This window comes from Nyctibius grandis, chromosome Z, assembly GCF_013368605.1.
Source record: "Nyctibius grandis isolate bNycGra1 chromosome Z, bNycGra1.pri, whole genome shotgun sequence".
Lineage (NCBI taxonomy): Eukaryota > Metazoa > Chordata > Aves > Nyctibiiformes > Nyctibiidae > Nyctibius > Nyctibius grandis.
In genome coordinates this window covers 91820948-91838993 of record NC_090695.1, presented here as the reverse complement: position 1 = coordinate 91838993, position 18046 = coordinate 91820948, and the positions used below count along the sequence as shown (strand labels likewise).

General features: G+C 41.0%; 1 protein-coding gene across 1 annotated transcript; it reads left to right on the top strand.

Moving 5' to 3' along the window:
• Positions 1-3687: 3687 nt before the first annotated feature.
• On the top strand, positions 3688-18028 carry CDR2 (cerebellar degeneration related protein 2). The gene is made up of 5 exons (XM_068423222.1): positions 3688-3899; positions 9234-9346; positions 13825-13973; positions 14239-14403; positions 15628-18028. Exons 1-5 carry the CDS (start codon positions 3821-3823, stop codon positions 16493-16495), a joined length of 1374 nt encoding a protein of 457 aa, XP_068279323.1. The 5' UTR covers positions 3688-3820; the 3' UTR covers positions 16496-18028.
• The last annotated feature ends 18 nt before the right edge of the window (positions 18029-18046 follow it).

Below are 18046 nucleotides of genomic sequence, written 5' to 3'. Positions count from 1 at the left end.
AAAATCAATGGAACAGGTAGACAAAAATTTAAAAGAATCCCTTCTTAACTGATGCACAGATGCAATATAAAAATCTGCTATTGCAAACACTATTCTTGGTGCAGAGTTCAAAGTCATTGCATACATTTTACATCTTTCTTGCTAGCTACATAGTTTTAAAATTATGGACTGTGTAGGAATGAAGTGACTCAAATTCATCCTTATGTATTCCATTGCTATGAATGTCATAAATGAGTATTTCTTTCAAACAAATACCAAGTTTTGTCCTTCTGTTTTTAAATGTGAATTGTTAACAAGCCATGAAAGCAATACTTTCACCTAATAAACTAATGAGATATGAATAGAAACCATAAACCAATCAAAACACCTTTTAATAGTTTAAACATTTTCATCGTATAAAAGACTGCATGTAAATAAAAACTAGCAAGTAACACATGTACTGCATTTTAAGTATGTCCAAATAACAGATTCAGCACAAGAATACAGAGTTCTTTAATACGTCAAACAGATCTTCAGCCAACAATTTTTTAAGATGCTGACTTTTTCCATCTATCTAGCAATTTACTTAAGCATGTTTGGTATAAACAATCCCATGAAAATAGCTAGCTCCAGGAAACCTCTACCTTTTAAAGCAGAGTAATGACTACCTAAAGGTAGTCCTTGACCACATTTGATTCTCTAAGCCCAATACAAAAATACTTCTCCCAGGTATCTGTTTTTAACTGAGGCTTTATTCATCTTTACATCTATTTGAAGCAAGCTGTCTGCCACTAATTTGGAGATACTTCAGGTTCAAATTTCAGCCTTACTACGCACACTAACTCCAGAGCTTTACAACCTGCTCTTTGTCAATAGTCCACACTTTGTTCCTCTGCATATTAACAATTTTATCCTAACTGCAATTTTCAAATATCCATCAAAATACTTAGTTTCAATATCTGCTTATTCAGCTTTATAAGCAGATCTATAAGCAGCTCCCTGAACTCCTGGTAACAATGACCATGAAAGAAACAGGAAACGAATCCCAAGGCTGTTTCCCACTTTCCTGTGGTTTACAAAGTGGCTGAAGACAGGCTGCTGCGAGGGAAGATGGTAACTTCGTAACTACCAGGCGAGGGACAGCCAAAGGCCACAGATCAGGTAGGGACTGGAGAAGTGTCTATTCTGGCTCAGGCAGAGGATGGAACAGCTGTTTTTCCACCCATCTCAACAGAGAAAATGAACTCTTGAAGAGCAAATAAAAAGTGGATACAATTTTGCATATATATTTAAGATGCTCTAATATGAAACAAGATGCAAAGGCAGATAATAACTTTACAGGTAAGAAAAAAAATCAAGCTGATAAACAACTTGAACAAATTTTTTTTTTCTAAACCCAATTTATTTGTAAGAATATGACTGAATTTTTAGATACTTGAGGATGATTGTGATGTATATTTTCAAGTTTATTTTTCACAGAGCTACAGCTGTAGAGACAATTCCATTTTCAGGTGATGAAATTTTGCATTTTTGTAACAAGTTTGGTTTCACAAACTTTTACTGAGAAACCGAAAATGAAGAATAAGTTTATTGAAAAGATTGCCACTTGAAATGTGTTTTAAAAAACAAGTTTGATATTACTAACTGTGAAAGTCATTACAATAAATGTTATTGACATGTGTCACCTTTTTTTGAAAGAAGTGCAAGTTCTAGTCTTCACAAATACACTTAATTAAGTGATTTATGTAGTAGATATTAGGGCTTTTGGAAAGGTAGACATTTAATCTCTATTTCTCCCTGGAGCCCCCTGCATGGGTCTTCAAATGGAGAACTGGGACTCCCCTTTCCCTCAAATTCCATTAGCACCAAGAATAAATGTGCTTCACACTAACATTACCAGCAAACTAACAGCCATTTCTCAAATCATATTTGACTCAATTCCTTCCTACATAAAAATAAAAAGGTCCCCTCAGCTTCAGAAAATTTGAAAGTAAGAAAGAAGAAATTTTAAATTTCTTCAACAAAAACCTTCTAACAATGCGCAAACAGGCCTCTAGTGCCATGACTAATTATAATATGCAGGATCTGACACAAGTCTTTACACTAATTGGTACATCTGGCCCTGTACCTTGTTTATGAACTAGGTTCAATTAGAAGTTGAGGTAGCACACTTCCTTTCCCAGAAGATGAGCTCTTTAATTGTACTACAATGAAATCATGCATGAGTATCCCCTCCCTCTTCTTAATAGTCAGCCTTTATATTGAATAGGTTAAAACACAGGTGTTGACATTTTGTGACTCACAGAAGGCAAATCAAGTTCCAGAAATTTCTAGTGGTTACAACTGTGTTAATACAGATGAGCCAAACGAACAGACTGTTTAAACCAGTGAGATGCAGTATGACATTACTTGCCTTTCTCCCAGAGCTGGATGACAATCACTAAAAGAAACAAGAGCATGAGTCTAAAGAAGAAAAGTGGATTCCCAAGCAATAATAAATTTTGACTGAAGCACGCTAGCTGACATCACGCTCTCTGGGTCCCAAACTGCAGCGTAACGCTCAGTCCTGACAAACTGGTTGGACACAAGTATCTTCCTCATCTTTCTTCCATGACTTGAACCACATTAAGGCAGAACTAAGAATAAATGCTTTCCTAGTCCCGAGGGGTAGCACTAAAGGGAAATGCTGCTTAAGCAGAGGGAGGTGAAAACAGAAAGCATTTGGGAGCAGGAGGGCGAGTGAGACCGGCTGGGTGCCGCCGCTCCTCCCGGCCCGCGATGCCACGGCTGCCCGAGCGCTGAGGCTGCGGCTCCGGGAAGGATGTATCGCGCTGTAGCCCTGTGTGTAGTACCGGGAGGCTCTGCAAACTTGCGGGACTGGAAGTTTGGAGGTGCTCGTCTGTTCAAGCTGGGCAAACCAAGCTAGCTTTCCCTCAGCAGCTCCCCAGATACAGGACACGGCTCCCTCTCCCTCATAAGGAAAAGAGGCGAGAGCGAGCGGTGACCGCCCGAGCGACACGGGAGGCGCCGGGACGGAGACGGCCACTTTCAGGCGTGACAGCGGCTGCCACGGCTGCACGCTCCAGCGGGGCCGCGCTCTCCCCTCCCCTTCCGCGCTCCGGCGCCAAGGCTCCCCCGGGAGGCGGCGGGAACGCGGCCCACACCTGGGCGCGACGCCGGTGAGAAGCCGCGGCTCGGGGCCGAGCCCCTCCTCACAGGCTCCCCTCAGCGCTCCCCGGGGGCTCCCAACACGGGGCGACTAGGAGCCACAGCTTTCCCTACGCTCAGTGGCGCTGCCCCACCCCGGGCTGTGCCAGCTCCGCTCCGCCGCAGACCCACCGGAATACCCCACAGCAACCGCCCCCCGCCATTAACCCTTCGGAGCCCCAGCAACCACCGCCCCCTTCCACGGGCACTAACCCACGTCCTCTAACTGGAGGCTGCGCAGCTGGCTGCTGGGGCGGGGTGTAATTAGCCCGGGCCAACCCTCTCTTCGTTCTCATTGGTGGCTTTATATGAACTCGCTTTGTGATTGGTGGAGGCTCCTTTCGATCTGTCCGGCGGGCGGCTTCCTATTGGCTCCCCCACGGGGAGGTGAGGGTGTTGTGTTTGAATCGCGCGGAGACGGTGGGCGGGTGGCTGTAGCGTGCCACGTTGCCGCCGGCAGCTTCGCGCAGCCCGACCAGAAGGGGGAGAGGTTCGGCAAAGTCCGGAAACGCTCGGCAATGGCCGGAGGCGGCTTTTAAAGGAGAGGAGCGGTTGCCGGCGTGCCCTGCCCCGCCGTCGCGAGGGGAGTCGTTGGCCTGAGCGTTGCCGCCGCGCCGTGAGGGGCAGGGACGCGATGCTGGCCGACAGCTTGGTGGAGGAGTTTGAGATCCGCGAGGATGAGCCCTGGTACGACCAGCAGGACCTGCAGCAAGGTGAGCCGGGGCGGCGGAGAGGGAGCGGCGGCGGACGGCGGGGAGCCGCCGCCGCCGCGGGGGGCGTGTGAGGGCAGGGGCTGCGGCGAGGAGGGGGTGTGAGGGAAGGGGCCGCGGGGGACGGCGAGGAGGGCGCGTGGGGGAAGCGGGTGGGCGCAGGGCACCGCCACAACGGCGGTGCGGAGCCCGGAGGGACGCCGGGCGCTCGGGCGGGGCGGCGGGGAGGGCGCTCGGGGGCCGAAGCCGCCGGCGAGGGTGGTGGGGCGGCGGTGGCGGGGCTCGTGCCGCCCCGCGAGTGTCGCAGCCGGGAGCCCCGGCTCTCCTCACGGCCGTGCTTCCCGCCGCCGTGGGCGCGTAGGCAGAGGGATCGCCGTTACCGATAAAGGTTGTAGCCGGCTTTGTGTGATGGAAGGGGTTGCTGCAGCCGAGCTGAATCGTGCCTGGGTCCCTCTCCGCCCGGGAGGGAGGGAGCGAAGCGGCTCCGAAAAGTTGCACCTTGACAGGACGTGAAGCAGCTGTTCAGGGTGGGCGCTGGAGAGAGCGGCCGCTGGCAGCAGCGGGGTGGGCTGCTGTGTTCGCCCTGGGGAGCAGTTTGTAAGGGCTTCCAGTTGATGAAGTTGTAAATGTAGCTGCGCTCGATTAGTTGCAGGTCCGTTATTAAAAACTTTAAGTTTTCTTCTTAAAATATATGAATAATTCTACTATGCGTCTAGCTCCTGTATGTCATTCTGTCAATAGATCTTAAAACACTACATGCAAGAGGTTAAATGTTCTCGTTTCACAGATGAGGACAGAGTCACAGGAATACACAAAATATAACTGGACTAAAAATCTCCTACAGACACGATATGGAAAGAATGTGCCATTTCCTTAAGAGCTTAGTGGCATTTACAACTGGTATTTACTTAGTTCTACTTTTTGTTATTAATCCTGAGTTTAAGAGGCCAGCTCAAAGCTGTGAGGTGGCTGCCTGCAAACCTGCTCCAGCCTTATCCTTTTGGCTTTTACACTGAAGTACATTAATTCTTGGGATTGGTAGGTGCTACTGTACTATAAACCATAAAGAAATATACTTTTGAAAGCTCTTCCTAACTAAGCAGTTTTCACATTGTGATCAGGCATCTGACAGCAGAAAGTTTTTTGAGACAGGAATAGGTCTAATTGTATGCTTTGACTATAAAATAGCTGTTTGAAAGCTGTATTTGGGTACTCTTTGCTTGAAATAGATGTTTTCATGGCTCTAGGATACAAACCAATCAATTTAAATAAGATCCTGAAACTGTAGTTTGCTGTCAAAGGGAAGAGTGTTGAAACTTTGAAGACGTCATTTAACAATGTTTTTACTACATCAGAGTTTATGGGGTAGAAGACCTACAAAGAGACTTCACAATGTATAGGAACTGACTTCTTGCCTTATTGATGTTTCTTTAATTTCATTTTTTAATTAAAATGAGTGAAATAATCACCAGTTGGCTCTCTGCTGTGAGCTTTTAAGAAACAGTATTCCATTCTAGACGTTCATGCATTTTGAGGGTTGGTTAATGCTCTCTTAACATTTGAACAATCTTTTTTCTGGGGATTCTCTCTTTACAAGCCTAAACGAAAGTGACTGATAGCCTTGCCAAAAGGGAAAGGAGGAAAATAAACTGATGGGCAAGTCAAAACGCAAACAAGAAATTCCTTACAGGAATGTTTTTTAAATGTTCTGTTACACTTTATTCCTGGAGTCTGGAAGATACTCTTCCTTCTCCTAAGGCTAAGCAATGCCAATGTATGTAAACAGAGTAGTAAGATTGCTTATCAAGGTCTCTTGAAACTTTTCACAACCCAAACAATCAGTGCAATTTAAAAAATGAAGAGTAGGTTTATGAGAAAACCTAGGTTGTAAAACATTAGGAAGCACCCTGAAACAAGCTTGTAGTCCTTGTCAGCCAGTCTTTGAAACTTAAAATTATGGTAGGGTTTTGGAGAAACTTTGGTAGTCTTCATATGCACCAAAAGCTTTTGCCTTGACAATGGAGGTGGGCTTTTGTGGCATGCCGTTCATGAAAACGGAATGCTTATGGAATTCTTTGAAGGATGGGAGCAGGCATCCTTCCTTCTGCAACATCCATGTTGTGCTGCAGTATGCTGACCTTTGAAAAAGAATTCTTTTATATGACTGCTCTTTTTACATCTCACTGTTACTCACTTTAACAGAACAGAGGGGAATCTGAATATGCAGTAGGAAATACGAAGCTAAATAAAAAAAATGAAGGGCTTAATTGTAAACTTCAACCAGGCTTCCTTATATATCTTGCACTACTAGTGCCTTTTGCTGTTGAAAAGAATAGGCTTATTTTTAGATTGAAAATTCTCTGAATCATTTTGTTAGGTGGGTTATGATGAAGTAGAAGAGGAGGATTTTGGTACTATTTTTATCTTTTTCTCAATTATAGTACCACTGTCAGAAGAAATTGTGGAGAAGTGCTGGTAAGTGAGGGCTGTTTAACATCACAGAAGACCTATCATTGAAGTCTCATTTTGGTTTAGAGATTTCTGATGGAGCTGTTAAACACCAGTACAACTGATCAGATTTACTGTAGCGAAGATCTCAAGATCTGCACGTATGCAGTCTGCATTATTAAAAACCTCTCTGCTTACACCTTCATGGTGGAAAGTAAAAATGTGTGTCTATGGCAGAACTTAGGTGTTGCTTTACATAATTTACAACAGAAAATGCAGTGTGCTTCTAGTATTGTACAGTAACTCTCCAGGTGAAATGTAAATTAACTGTTTTCCTTCTGTATCTGGAGAACACATATATTGCACATCTCACTCTTAAAATTTGCTCTTTATAGGGCTTTTAGGTACTTAACAATGTAGACAAATGGACGTAAAGCAACCTCTAAATTTTAGAAGAGGTGAAATTTTTTCAGTTCTTGCTTTCTCTAGGGGTAGGAGTTAGGGTTTTATTGCATGTTCCTGAGCTCTTCCACTTGTCTTCTCCCCCTCAGAAACAAATTGCCTTAATTACAAAATAGCATGCTTCTCCCACAGTAACTCATTTGTGCTTCTGCCATGCTAATAAACAGAATGAGTGTGTAGTATAATGACATGAATTCTATTACTCACATTGTATTCAAAGTACTGTGTGGTATGTGCTACTTGATTTAGTAGATGAGGGGGCATTTAAGAATGAAACTATCAACCCCTCAATGTACTTAAACATCAAAACAAACTTTCACTTTGGGAAGGGAAACGGCAGCAAGTAATTCCATTATGCGTTACGTCTTTAACATAATCCTAAATCCACTCTAAAGCTCTTATTCTACTGTATTAAAATAAAAGAATGGACTGTTTGGTCTCTGCCTTGAATGATGCCAGTACTGTTGACTACCTTTAAAGATTGTGGCTTCTAGTAAAGGTTTGTGTAGTATGAGAACTTGTGAATCGGGACTCCATTTTATATAGGATGATGGATTCACTGGATTTGAAAACTACAGTATTATGTAATGTGGTAGAACGAACAGCTTGGTGTTTGACTGGGAGTTAGTCTGTCCATGGGTAAACAATGCACAATCTCTGTTTAAAAATGGCAAAAAAGGTAAGCAGGATGCCTTAAGGTTTCCTTAGCCAAATGCTTTAAACCCCAGCTCTAGAATAGGCTGTTTCTTAACAAGTGGTGTTACAGTGAAAAAGCTATGTGAGGATAAATTCCCAAGTATTCCCATCAGTATGCCATGTGGCTCCTAGTCATACATCTTTTGAAACTGTGAAAAACTCCCATGCAGTGTGATTTGTTTTAAATATTTTTTGTGGCATTTATTCTAAGAATCTGACCTTAAGGTAGGAAACAATGCACTGTAGCTGTAAAGAATGTGTAAAGAATACCACAGCTGTTGTTTTGCCAGAATCGGACATCTACAACTTAATAGACAAATGCTCCTACTCACTTGTCCTTGTAAGTCTGAATTTGGTCTTTGGCTTATGTATGTAGATGGAGTAATCACTTTGGACAGGCTGCCAAACTGAAGGTTAGCACAAAACAATCTTGGAACATTGTTCTATCTATTACAATGACTAGGTGATAAGATAATTGGGAAAGGGCAGGAAAGAGGTAAGATAACATGTTAAAACAAGGGCATCTTAATCAAATGGAAATGGAATGTGTTTTCTCCTCTAGCTACAACTACCAATGATGCAATACTTGTCTCTTGTATATTCATTTAAGTCTTCTAGAAGTGAATCTAAGTTTTGGCTTTTCTTCTGTCTCTTTCCCATTAGTGATGCTAGTTCTATGTGCAAACTAACAAGATTGTATTGCATGCATGCGGGAGGCAACCTGGTCATAGTGATGGGAAGGAGGTAGAAAACTAGAGATTTTTAGAAATCTGTTGGATTCTTAACGTGTAAGACCCTGCACAAAGTAATTACAATTTTAGCAATAACACCAAGATTTATTTCTTTGTTGTGTTATGTTAGCTTTTAAATTACAAGTGTCTTTAAACATAATAATATAGAATATCTAGCACTACTGATGCTGTTGAACAAATATCAGGCTTCCCTCTAGAAAGGAACTGAGTGTTCAGATGACTGACTTCTTAATTTGAAACAACTACAGTCACTGCACCCTGGAGGTGACTGAAGATGACTGAAGTGAAATTGAGATTAAGTGCCTGAGAACAAATGACATTTAAAGTGATGTTTTGGAGCACATAAAACAATTCTTGTCTCCTAGGTTTCTGAGCTTGAAAAGCAGAATAGCTACATTTCTTTATCAATTTTATATGTTTTGATATTATTGTTTCACCATAAAAAGCATCTCACACTTTCATTAGCACTTTGATTCTGTATGACCTGAGCTCCTTGGTGAAGGGGTAATGGGGAAGAACAGCAGTTACGTAAGAGTGCAGTCAGCTTTGGGCTGGGTCTAGCCTGATGAACACTTACAGGGTCTTTTATGCTTATTCTTCTAAAATATGAGTGCTGTAAACACGGTGGGGTGTAGCTGACAGACACCTCGGGTAGAGGTGCTGGTGCAGTACTAGGCAGATTGTTGGCAATGAAGAGAAGATGGCTGGACGTGTCTGACCGGTGGCTGAAAAGGAGGAACTAAGGAAGCTTCATGAAATAATATCTTCTAGGTTTCAGGACTGACTTAGACTTGCATTATAGATGGTATATGAATGTTCTACTTAATTATAAGCTAGTTTTCTTTTTGGGTACTGGAAATAACTTAGAGCAGTTATAACAGCAATAAAAAACCACCTCAAGTATTTGATTAAAATGCTTTAAAATTAAATTATATTATTGGCTCTATAACTTACGTGCAAACATGATTTCTTTGTCTAGATCTTCACCTTGCTGCTGAGCTTGGGAAGACACTACTGGACCGCAACACTGAACTAGAAGAATCTTTACAGCAAATGTATGCAACAAATCAAGAGCAACTGCAGGAGATAGAGGTAAATATTCAAGGGATCCAAGTGTGAAAGCAGCTAGACCTGCAACATAATAGCAGTTATTTTATTGCTAAACTTTGCTGATCTTGCCAGGTAAAATGACATTAAATTATATGATGATTAAAAAAATAATAATTTAAACTATTCTATGAAAATGTCAGTGGTTACAGCACTGAAATTTAAATACTGGTAAGTGCAAGAGAGATATTTGAGTAAAATCTGAGGATATGTACTTCCACTAAACTAAGCTTTGGTAAAGTGAGCTAAAGTCTATTTCAGTTGAAAAAACAAAACAAAACAACTCACACCCCCAAAAAAACCCAAAACAAAACAAACACCCAGCAAAAACAAGCACTTAAATACTGTCTAAATACAGGATGTAGTGGATATATTGTTCTGTATTTTCCAGGGGGGAAAAAAAATGTAACTATCCTTTCAAAAGCACCCATCTTTGTTACTTGGTGGAAAATCCTGGCCATTTTTGGAATTTTTTTTTTTTTTTTTAATATTGCCCATGTTCTTCCAGACCTAGCATTTGTCAGCATAATGAATTTTTTTCAGCTATTAGAGGACAATGAATGGTCTCTAATAATTAAATTATTAAATATTCAGTACTTTGCTGACAGACAACATATTGGAAATGTAGTCAGCATTTCAGTTTGGTTCTGGTACGAATCACAGGGAACAGGCTGTGACTGGTGTACACTAGATTTTTACAAAATCCGAGTTCCTTTGTGCAAGCAGTACTTGCGCAGTTACGGATGGTGTGTGGATTTTGTACAGCTGCAACTTATCATTGTAATGGTAGCAGGTAACTTGAAGAATCCTAAGCTTAATGCTTACAGATATATGGGTGTCTTTAGTCATGTTAACACAAATGCAGCATTTTTATTAGGTGATGCACAATTTCTGGGTGTGGGTTTTTTTTTTTTATAAGGTACTTCTGTTTTATACCTCATACTTTGGCTCCTTCCTCTGTTATGTGCTAAACATCATCTTTGTTATCCTATTCATTCTGTGATACAATGGTTGGAATGGCTGATATTTATATTACTGCCACAGCATTACAAAAAATGTATTTACTTCTGCAGAGACTTGAAATAACTCATTGCCATGAATGGTTTTTATAAAAAGATTAATTCTTAAGATCAAGTGAGGACAAACACTTCAAGGTGCTATACAAATACCATTCTACTTAAGGTTCAACACCTGTATGAACAACCATGTTTAAGGAAGTGTTTAACACAGTTACAAGACACCTGTTGAAATAACATAGCGTTATTTCACCTTTTGAAATAACGCAAAGCATAACTTTGTGATAGATAACTAACCTGGATCATTGAGCATAGCTACTTAATAAGCAGCTGTATTTTGATGCTATCTTGAAATATGGAAAATATATTATTGCTAAGCTGCATTCATTTATAGAAATAGCCTAGTGCCATTAAGGATGTAATATCCTGTTGGTTTAAGCCAGTTGATTTGCTTAAGCTTTTTTGGTGGGTTACTGTTTATTGACTACATAGGAGAGCTTCAGCACCAGGAAGTGGTCAGAAGTGTCCTTCCAGCAGTGATCTATAGTTGGTGTGTTGCAGGGTCAAGTACTTGTGTGTTCAGACAATCTCAGACAGTGACAGACTAATTTATTCTCTCAATATCTTGCTTTGCTTAGCCAATCAAAAAAAACAAATCAAGACTTGTGCAATACTATTTCTTGAAGGCTTTACCTGATACCTTTCTTCTCTTTCTTCCTCTCCCACAACATGGATAGGAATGTATATTGGTTTGTCCAAGAGGAGGTGGAGAAAGATGGGAGAACAGTTTTTGTGGTGCTTCTGACATATAGGTAGTGTCCAGTGTGCTGTGCTGAGTCAAAGAACCTGTAGACTGCAGAACCTGTAGACTGCATTCATACCTGCTGTAATAACCTGCTGTCTTCTCCTTTCCATGACCTGTCTTAATCTTCTGTCTTTTCCCAGTGCAGATTAAAAGTGTAACAGCAACTCAAAACATTTCCTTCTCCAGAGAAGTCTCTCTTGCATCTGGATTTCTGATAGGAAAGGGAAAATCAAAGGGGTATTCAAATACTCAAAGAGAACCTCAAGATGGAGGAACTGAATATATTAGCTTACTGGCACAAGGGATTGTTACAGGAATTCACTGAAACAAATGGGAATAATGTTAGCATATGCAAGGTGCAGTGCTTTTTAGCTGGTAAAAGCAGTTCAGTCAGTTATTTTCATACCTATATTTGTCTTTTTTGGGAACACAGGATGCCCCACTGCACAGGATACATGTGCAAATGGCATATCCAGTCTCTATGCTTGATTTTTCCTAACTTTCAAGTGCTTGTCTCTGTAACCTAAAGGTGATCTTTCAGCTGTTCCTGTAGCTACTCTGCCGTGGTTTTGACCTGCTTTTTCAGTGTAGTATGTGAGTGTAAATCTTTGGGGTTTTTTTCCTATTAATTCACATCTTAATCTTATGGGTAGCAGAGTCTAGAACTGGCTAAGAAATCATTCTGAAATACAGTACTACTTTGTCTGCACTGAAAAGGAAGGGTCAAAGGCTTTGAATGCTTAAGATTACATCTAATATATTAAACGCTAACATATTAAGCATTTTACAGCCTTGGATCATTATATCTGACCTCCGTGCTGACACGTGTGCCACTAACTAATCATCGTAGATGTAATAAACGCTGGACTGAAAGGGCAATTTTATTCCTGTCTGAATCTGTTCTCAGCACTCTGACTTCAAAAATACTGACATTCTCCTTTTATCATGTGGTAGAACACAAGAAGTCTCAATTGCTGCTTAATGTTAGGTGCTCAGTTGCAGGGGAGGTGTAATAAATGTGAACTTCTAAAGTATTTATTACCACATCTGTATGTTGTTTCGGTGGCCTGATTATACCAGGCCAACTTGACCCCAGCACTGAAGATATTGGAGGTGCAAGGTGGAGAAATGGTGCTTCACCTCTTCCATTCATCTAAAACTTCTGCAAAAGCCCGTTGTAATAAGTGGTAATGTCTAATTCTGGCACCAAAGCCTTGGTTTCTGTGCTTAGCAACGCTTGTATTGCTGAAGAAAATCTGATGATCTCCAGCTCCTTCCAAGAATAACCAGTAGGGAAAGTTAATCTGAAATGGGTCACATTGAGATTCTGCTGCTAATCCGTGTACTATTTTTGTGTAAATCCTCTGTCGTGTGTGCACAGGCCACAAAAGGATCTAGCCAACTGCTATCAGATTGATCTTCTGGAAGTCTGTATGTAGCAGTTACTAGTCCTAGATTAACTTATTATCTGTCCTTAAATTGTCTAAAATGTAAACCCATCAATCTTTTAATGAGGTAAAAGGTTAAGTAGAATATTAGAAGTTTTGAGTATGTAACAGGCCTATGTAAAGAAAAGTAATTCTGCCTAGAAGTCTGCTGGATGTTCCTACTTGAAGTTTACTTTTCAGTAAGTAGCATGTAGTAATACAGAATATATTGCAAGAAATAAATTCTATGTAAGAACGAAGTATTTCAGATTTAAGGGTTAGGTTTTTTGTTCAAGTCTGTTTGATGCAAACTCTCGTGTGGATTTTTAGAATTGATCAGTTCTGTCCTGGGTGGGACAATATAAGACACTTCTATTAAGATCCTTAGGTGATTGTTAACTGCTCATAGACTGAGAATTCCAAGCTTTCTGACATTATTCAGGAAACTCAACAGTCTGTTGTTAATTGTAAAGCTAAAGAGGATTAAAATGAGAATACTTCATGTGGAGTTTTATTTTTTAAAAAAGGCAGGAGGCTTTTATTTGGGATTACAGTAACTGGAATAGCTCCCTGTGGGTAATTAAAGATTGAATTCAATAATATGATTATACTTCCTGACACATAGTATCCCACATACTGTCTTAAGTGTGACCACAACCTAAATTCTGTTCTGCTGAACCTAATGGTTCAGACTGGAAAAACTTAAGTCAGCTGAAAAGAAATTTAATTATGGATGGTGCCACCCAATATTTCAGTTTTAGTGCTAAGAAAATTGTTGGGTCAACACTGTTAGAAAATTTCTGCTGGACCTCACTGCAACTTTTGGGAGGACTCAATGGATGGTTAAGGGATGTGTTGAAGTCTGGATTCATGGTTATATCAGTGACGACTGCAGTACAGACAAACCCAGTGCAGAAGGCTTGGGTACTGGCAAAAGCCTAGCTACAGCAGGGATAAATAACCATAGCTTGTACAACCAAACCCAGCTTCTCTGGATAAAAGGCTGGCTGATCAGCCTGGGTTGACCTCCATTACAAAGGCAAGCTGCTTAGCTTAGTTACTGATAGCACCTTCTCAACTGAACACTTACCAAAGCAATCACTGGCATCTACATTTCTGAAACTTAGTAGTTTCTCTATGTATGTGAATAAAAATGCAGAATAGTAATCCTTTGTGTTTCAAGTATAAACTAGTAATAGCAATACTGTCTTGCAGTACCTCACAAAGCAAGTGGAGCTCTTGCGTCAGATGAATGATCAGCATGCAAAAGTCTATGAACAGCTGGATGTGACAGCAAGAGAACTCGAAGATACTAATCAAAAACTAGTTGCGGAGAGCAGAGCTTCACAACAAAAGATACTAAGGTAATAAACTTATACTAGATCCCCTTCCCCCCCTACCCCAGCTGATAATATGAAAAAGAGCAGTCCAAGTGTATTTGTGTAGTTATTGGGTGGCTGTCTAGTGGTGTTCTAAAATACTGCTAAATTGAAAGAGCAGTTTTATTTAAAAGTCTTTTGGGGCCAAAGAGCAGCCTTCAGAGAAGAAACTACAATATGAGGGGATGGGAAATTCCCGTGTCCTTGACTAAACACTCAGATGTTTTAACAGCAGTCCTTCACCTTTTAGCTTGACAGAGACTATTGAAAATCTGCAAACACACATAGATGACCTGCAGCGACAAGTAGAAGAATTGAAAAAGTCTGGACGAGGCCGGATGAGCCATGAGAGATCTGACCAGCCAAGATCGATGCATAGTTTCTCATGTTTGAAGGAGCTGTATGACCTTCGCCAGTAAGACTCTTTACCTTGCATAGCAAAGAAAATACTGAAATTATTTTAAACAAAGCTTTAAAAACTAAGACACAAGCACAGATGTCAAACAAGCTAGCAGAAGGACATCTAATGTTCACAACTAGCGAAATATCTGCACAGTCCTGCACTGTGTCGTGTTGCCACTGCTTCTGGCATACTGCTAGACTGCACTAGTCTTTGTGCGAGAGGAACTGCAGGTTCCACTTTCTGTCTTGAAAGGTTCTCTCCCAAGGTCTCCAACTGTATCAAATTGTAGCCCAGACACCTTACAGCTATTTGCACCCCACCTTTTTTTCAGTCAGATAAAAGCACACACACAGAGATAATCTGAAAAACAAATATCCTAAATGCAAAATATTTTCTGTAACTTACCCTTTCCTTGGATGTCTGTGGATATCTTCTTTTCAAGGAAGGCAGGATTCCTGCAATAGCTTTCCTGAACTCAAGCTGGTTAAAATGATGCTTAAGCTGGTAAAATGGTGCCTGCAGCTCTGGGCTGCTTTTTAAATTTAGAGCAGTTTTACCCAGCTGAACTGTGTTAGTATGCCCATCAGGACAATCACCTGGGGTAAAAGCTCAGACTAGCTTCAGTCCTTGAAGGTAATTTTGTAAGTGAGGCACCTCCACAGACAGGTAGAACAGGCTTTTGTGTCTGGGTTTCAGCAGTACATGGGAGATAGGACTGTAGAATAAATGCATACATCCAAAAAGCAGTTATTTCTTGACAATTCAAAAGATAAGTGGATTCCTTGAAACTGCCAAAGGCTGTGGAAATACCAGCCTACAGAATTGCCTTGTCAATTTTGAAGCTTGTTTCCACAATCAGTAGCGATAAAATGTACGAGAGTGGAGTGCACTGGAAAAAATGTGTGTCAAAGTATTGCATGATGCATGGAGGCAATGTTTGTTTAAACTTAAATTGTAGGTCTAGTTATTCAATAAGCTTGTCTGTAACTTGAAACTGTTAATGAGCTGCCATTCTGCTTGAGCTGGGAGGCTTGATTTGATGGCATATAAGTATTTACAAACTCTTTTCTGATTATTGAATGGACTGATAGGTTAGTAAAATGACCGCTGTGTATACCTTGAGGTGTGTTAGCACACAGTTTAAATCTGTCACTAGTTACCCAGGACAGGAAGACTTTAGGAGGTGTGGTCAGCTGTACTTCCTACATTTGATAATACTTCTTTTTGTTTCTGCAGGTATTTTGTTTATGATCATGTGTTTGCAGAAAAGATTACTTCGATGGATAGTCAGCTAAGTCCTCTAGAAGAAGAAAATGAGAACTTAAAAAAGGCAGTTACAGTTCTCCAAGCCCAACTTAACCTAGAAAAAGAGAAGAGGATAACAATGGAAGAGGAGTATAGTCTTATGGTAAAAGAAAACTGTGACCTTGAACAGAGGCTCGTTGATATAGACTTATACCGGGCTCGTGCAGAGGAGTTGGAAGTGGAAGTAGCTGAAATGCGACAAATACTTCAGTCTGAAAACACATTCCATAACGCAGAGAAATTGGTGCCGGAATCCTTTTTCATTTCATTCAAGGAATCTTTAGAAAGGGAGCTTGGTCAGAGCCCAGCAGATGATGGACTTCTGACTGTATCGGAGCTGGAGAAGAAGGCACTGAAACGGAGCAGCAGCGAAACTTTCCTGAGCCGTGCTGCAGGGGGAGACTTTCTAAGGGGCCATGAAGAAACATGTATTAGGAGAGCTGAAGCTGTGAAGCAGCGAGGAATCTCTGTACTTAATGAAGTTGACGCTCAGTATAATGCTCTGAAAGTGAAGTATGAGGAACTTTTGAAGAAGTGTCAAATGGATGAAGATTCTTTGAAACACAAGGCTGTACAAACGCTGAAGCAGTATTCCAAAGACATGAACGTGGGCAATACCCAGTATGATCTTTCAGCTAGCAATCAAGAATACACGAATGTGGAGATAAGTGACTCTCCCACAAATGCTCTCCCTGAATATAAAGCACTCTTCAAGGAAATTTTTAGCTGTATCAGAAAAACAAAGGAAGAAATAGATGAACACAGAGCTAAGTACAAGTCCCTCTCCTCTCAGCCGTAACATTGGACGTGCCGATGACCCATTTTCTGTTCATGACTAATCTGTTAGTCAAGACGGGGAAAAAACTTTATACAAATGTCAGAAGACCCCTTATATCAATGTATTTCTTGAGCACTCAAAATGAATGTTTCGAATTGGCTTATAGACCCGTAGTTAACAAGCTAGTTAGTTAACAGGTAGTCTCCCTGTACCTCTGTAGCAATAGATTTAATGTTGTTTAGCACTGTCACACAAACCAGTGGTTGTAAAGCAAACATACATCATAGCTTAATACTACACTACTGCTTCATACTACACTTAATCTCTGGCCAGGGCGGTAACTGATAGGAGTTTCCTTAGTCCACTTCAGCAGTAACAGAGCTAAGACATCTGTACTGTACTTCTCAGAAGGAACCAGACTAAAGCTTTCCTTTGGTTCGCAGGTGATGATCTAGCCCTGTAACTGCATCTGTGTAAAATTAACAGAAACAAAGCCCCTGACCAGTGTTGTGGACAGCCTCTTCTTGACTCTTGAGAATGAAGTTAGCAGTCTAACTGAACTTGCTTTGGCAGGGAGGTGGAGAGCTGGCACAGCAGCCTGCACTGTGCTTGGTTTAAGCTAATACCACATTTCCACATGCACTAAGCTCTGCCTTCCTACTAAGAAAGGATTTGATGTAAAGTTTGTGTGACTCTTTAGGTATGGTTTCTTAGGTAGGACACTTTGTCTTGAGGCAAGATACTGTGAATTGATTATGTATGTTATTTGGGACCTACTGTTCATTGGTGGAATGTATGCAAAGTACATTTTTATGTGTATTTGGTAAGATAGAAAGTTGCAGTTTAGCTATTTAACTTTAGTAGTAGCATTGACGTAGTGGAATAGCTTTTAATCTTACGTACCACAAACTCCAAGTGTTTGAAGGAGACAGGCCAAGTGAAACCTTATCATATGTTTTGTCTGTTGTTTCCAGTGTCAGCTGCTGTGGACCTATTCCATGCTGCCTGGGAGGGTGGGAGGATGGACACAACACTGCCAGAACATATCCTACTGAAAACAGGACCATGCTCTTGTTCTTCCTCCCCTTCTCCACTCCCTATTAATAGTTCTTATGTACTCAAATTCTGAAAAACAAAGAACGTGGAGAAGTAGGTTCTTTAAAACTGCTTCAAAGTGTGAAGAAAACAAAGGCCAAGAGATTAAGGGGGGGAAAAGGCACAATGAAAGGCAACTTCCTTCTCCTTATAAAGGGTCTCACAGCTTAATTTGGTCAGTTGCTCCTGGGAATCAACTTACTGCCTGCCTGAGCTGCTGCAATACACCAAACCGTTCACACAGAGGGGTGACAACGTCTCAGCTTTAGTTCAACTGCTGCTGTTGCAGTTCTGTCTGCCTTATGTTGTACCCTGTTAAGCTTGTGTATAGCTGTCCTTCAGTTGCAGTATTAAGATTTCATATTGTGGGAGTTTCTCTAAAACATGTATTGCATTCTGAAAATTATTTAAAAATGAGAATCTGAATCTTGTGAATATTTTTCTAAGCAAATAAATAATCCAGTCAAAAACTACATG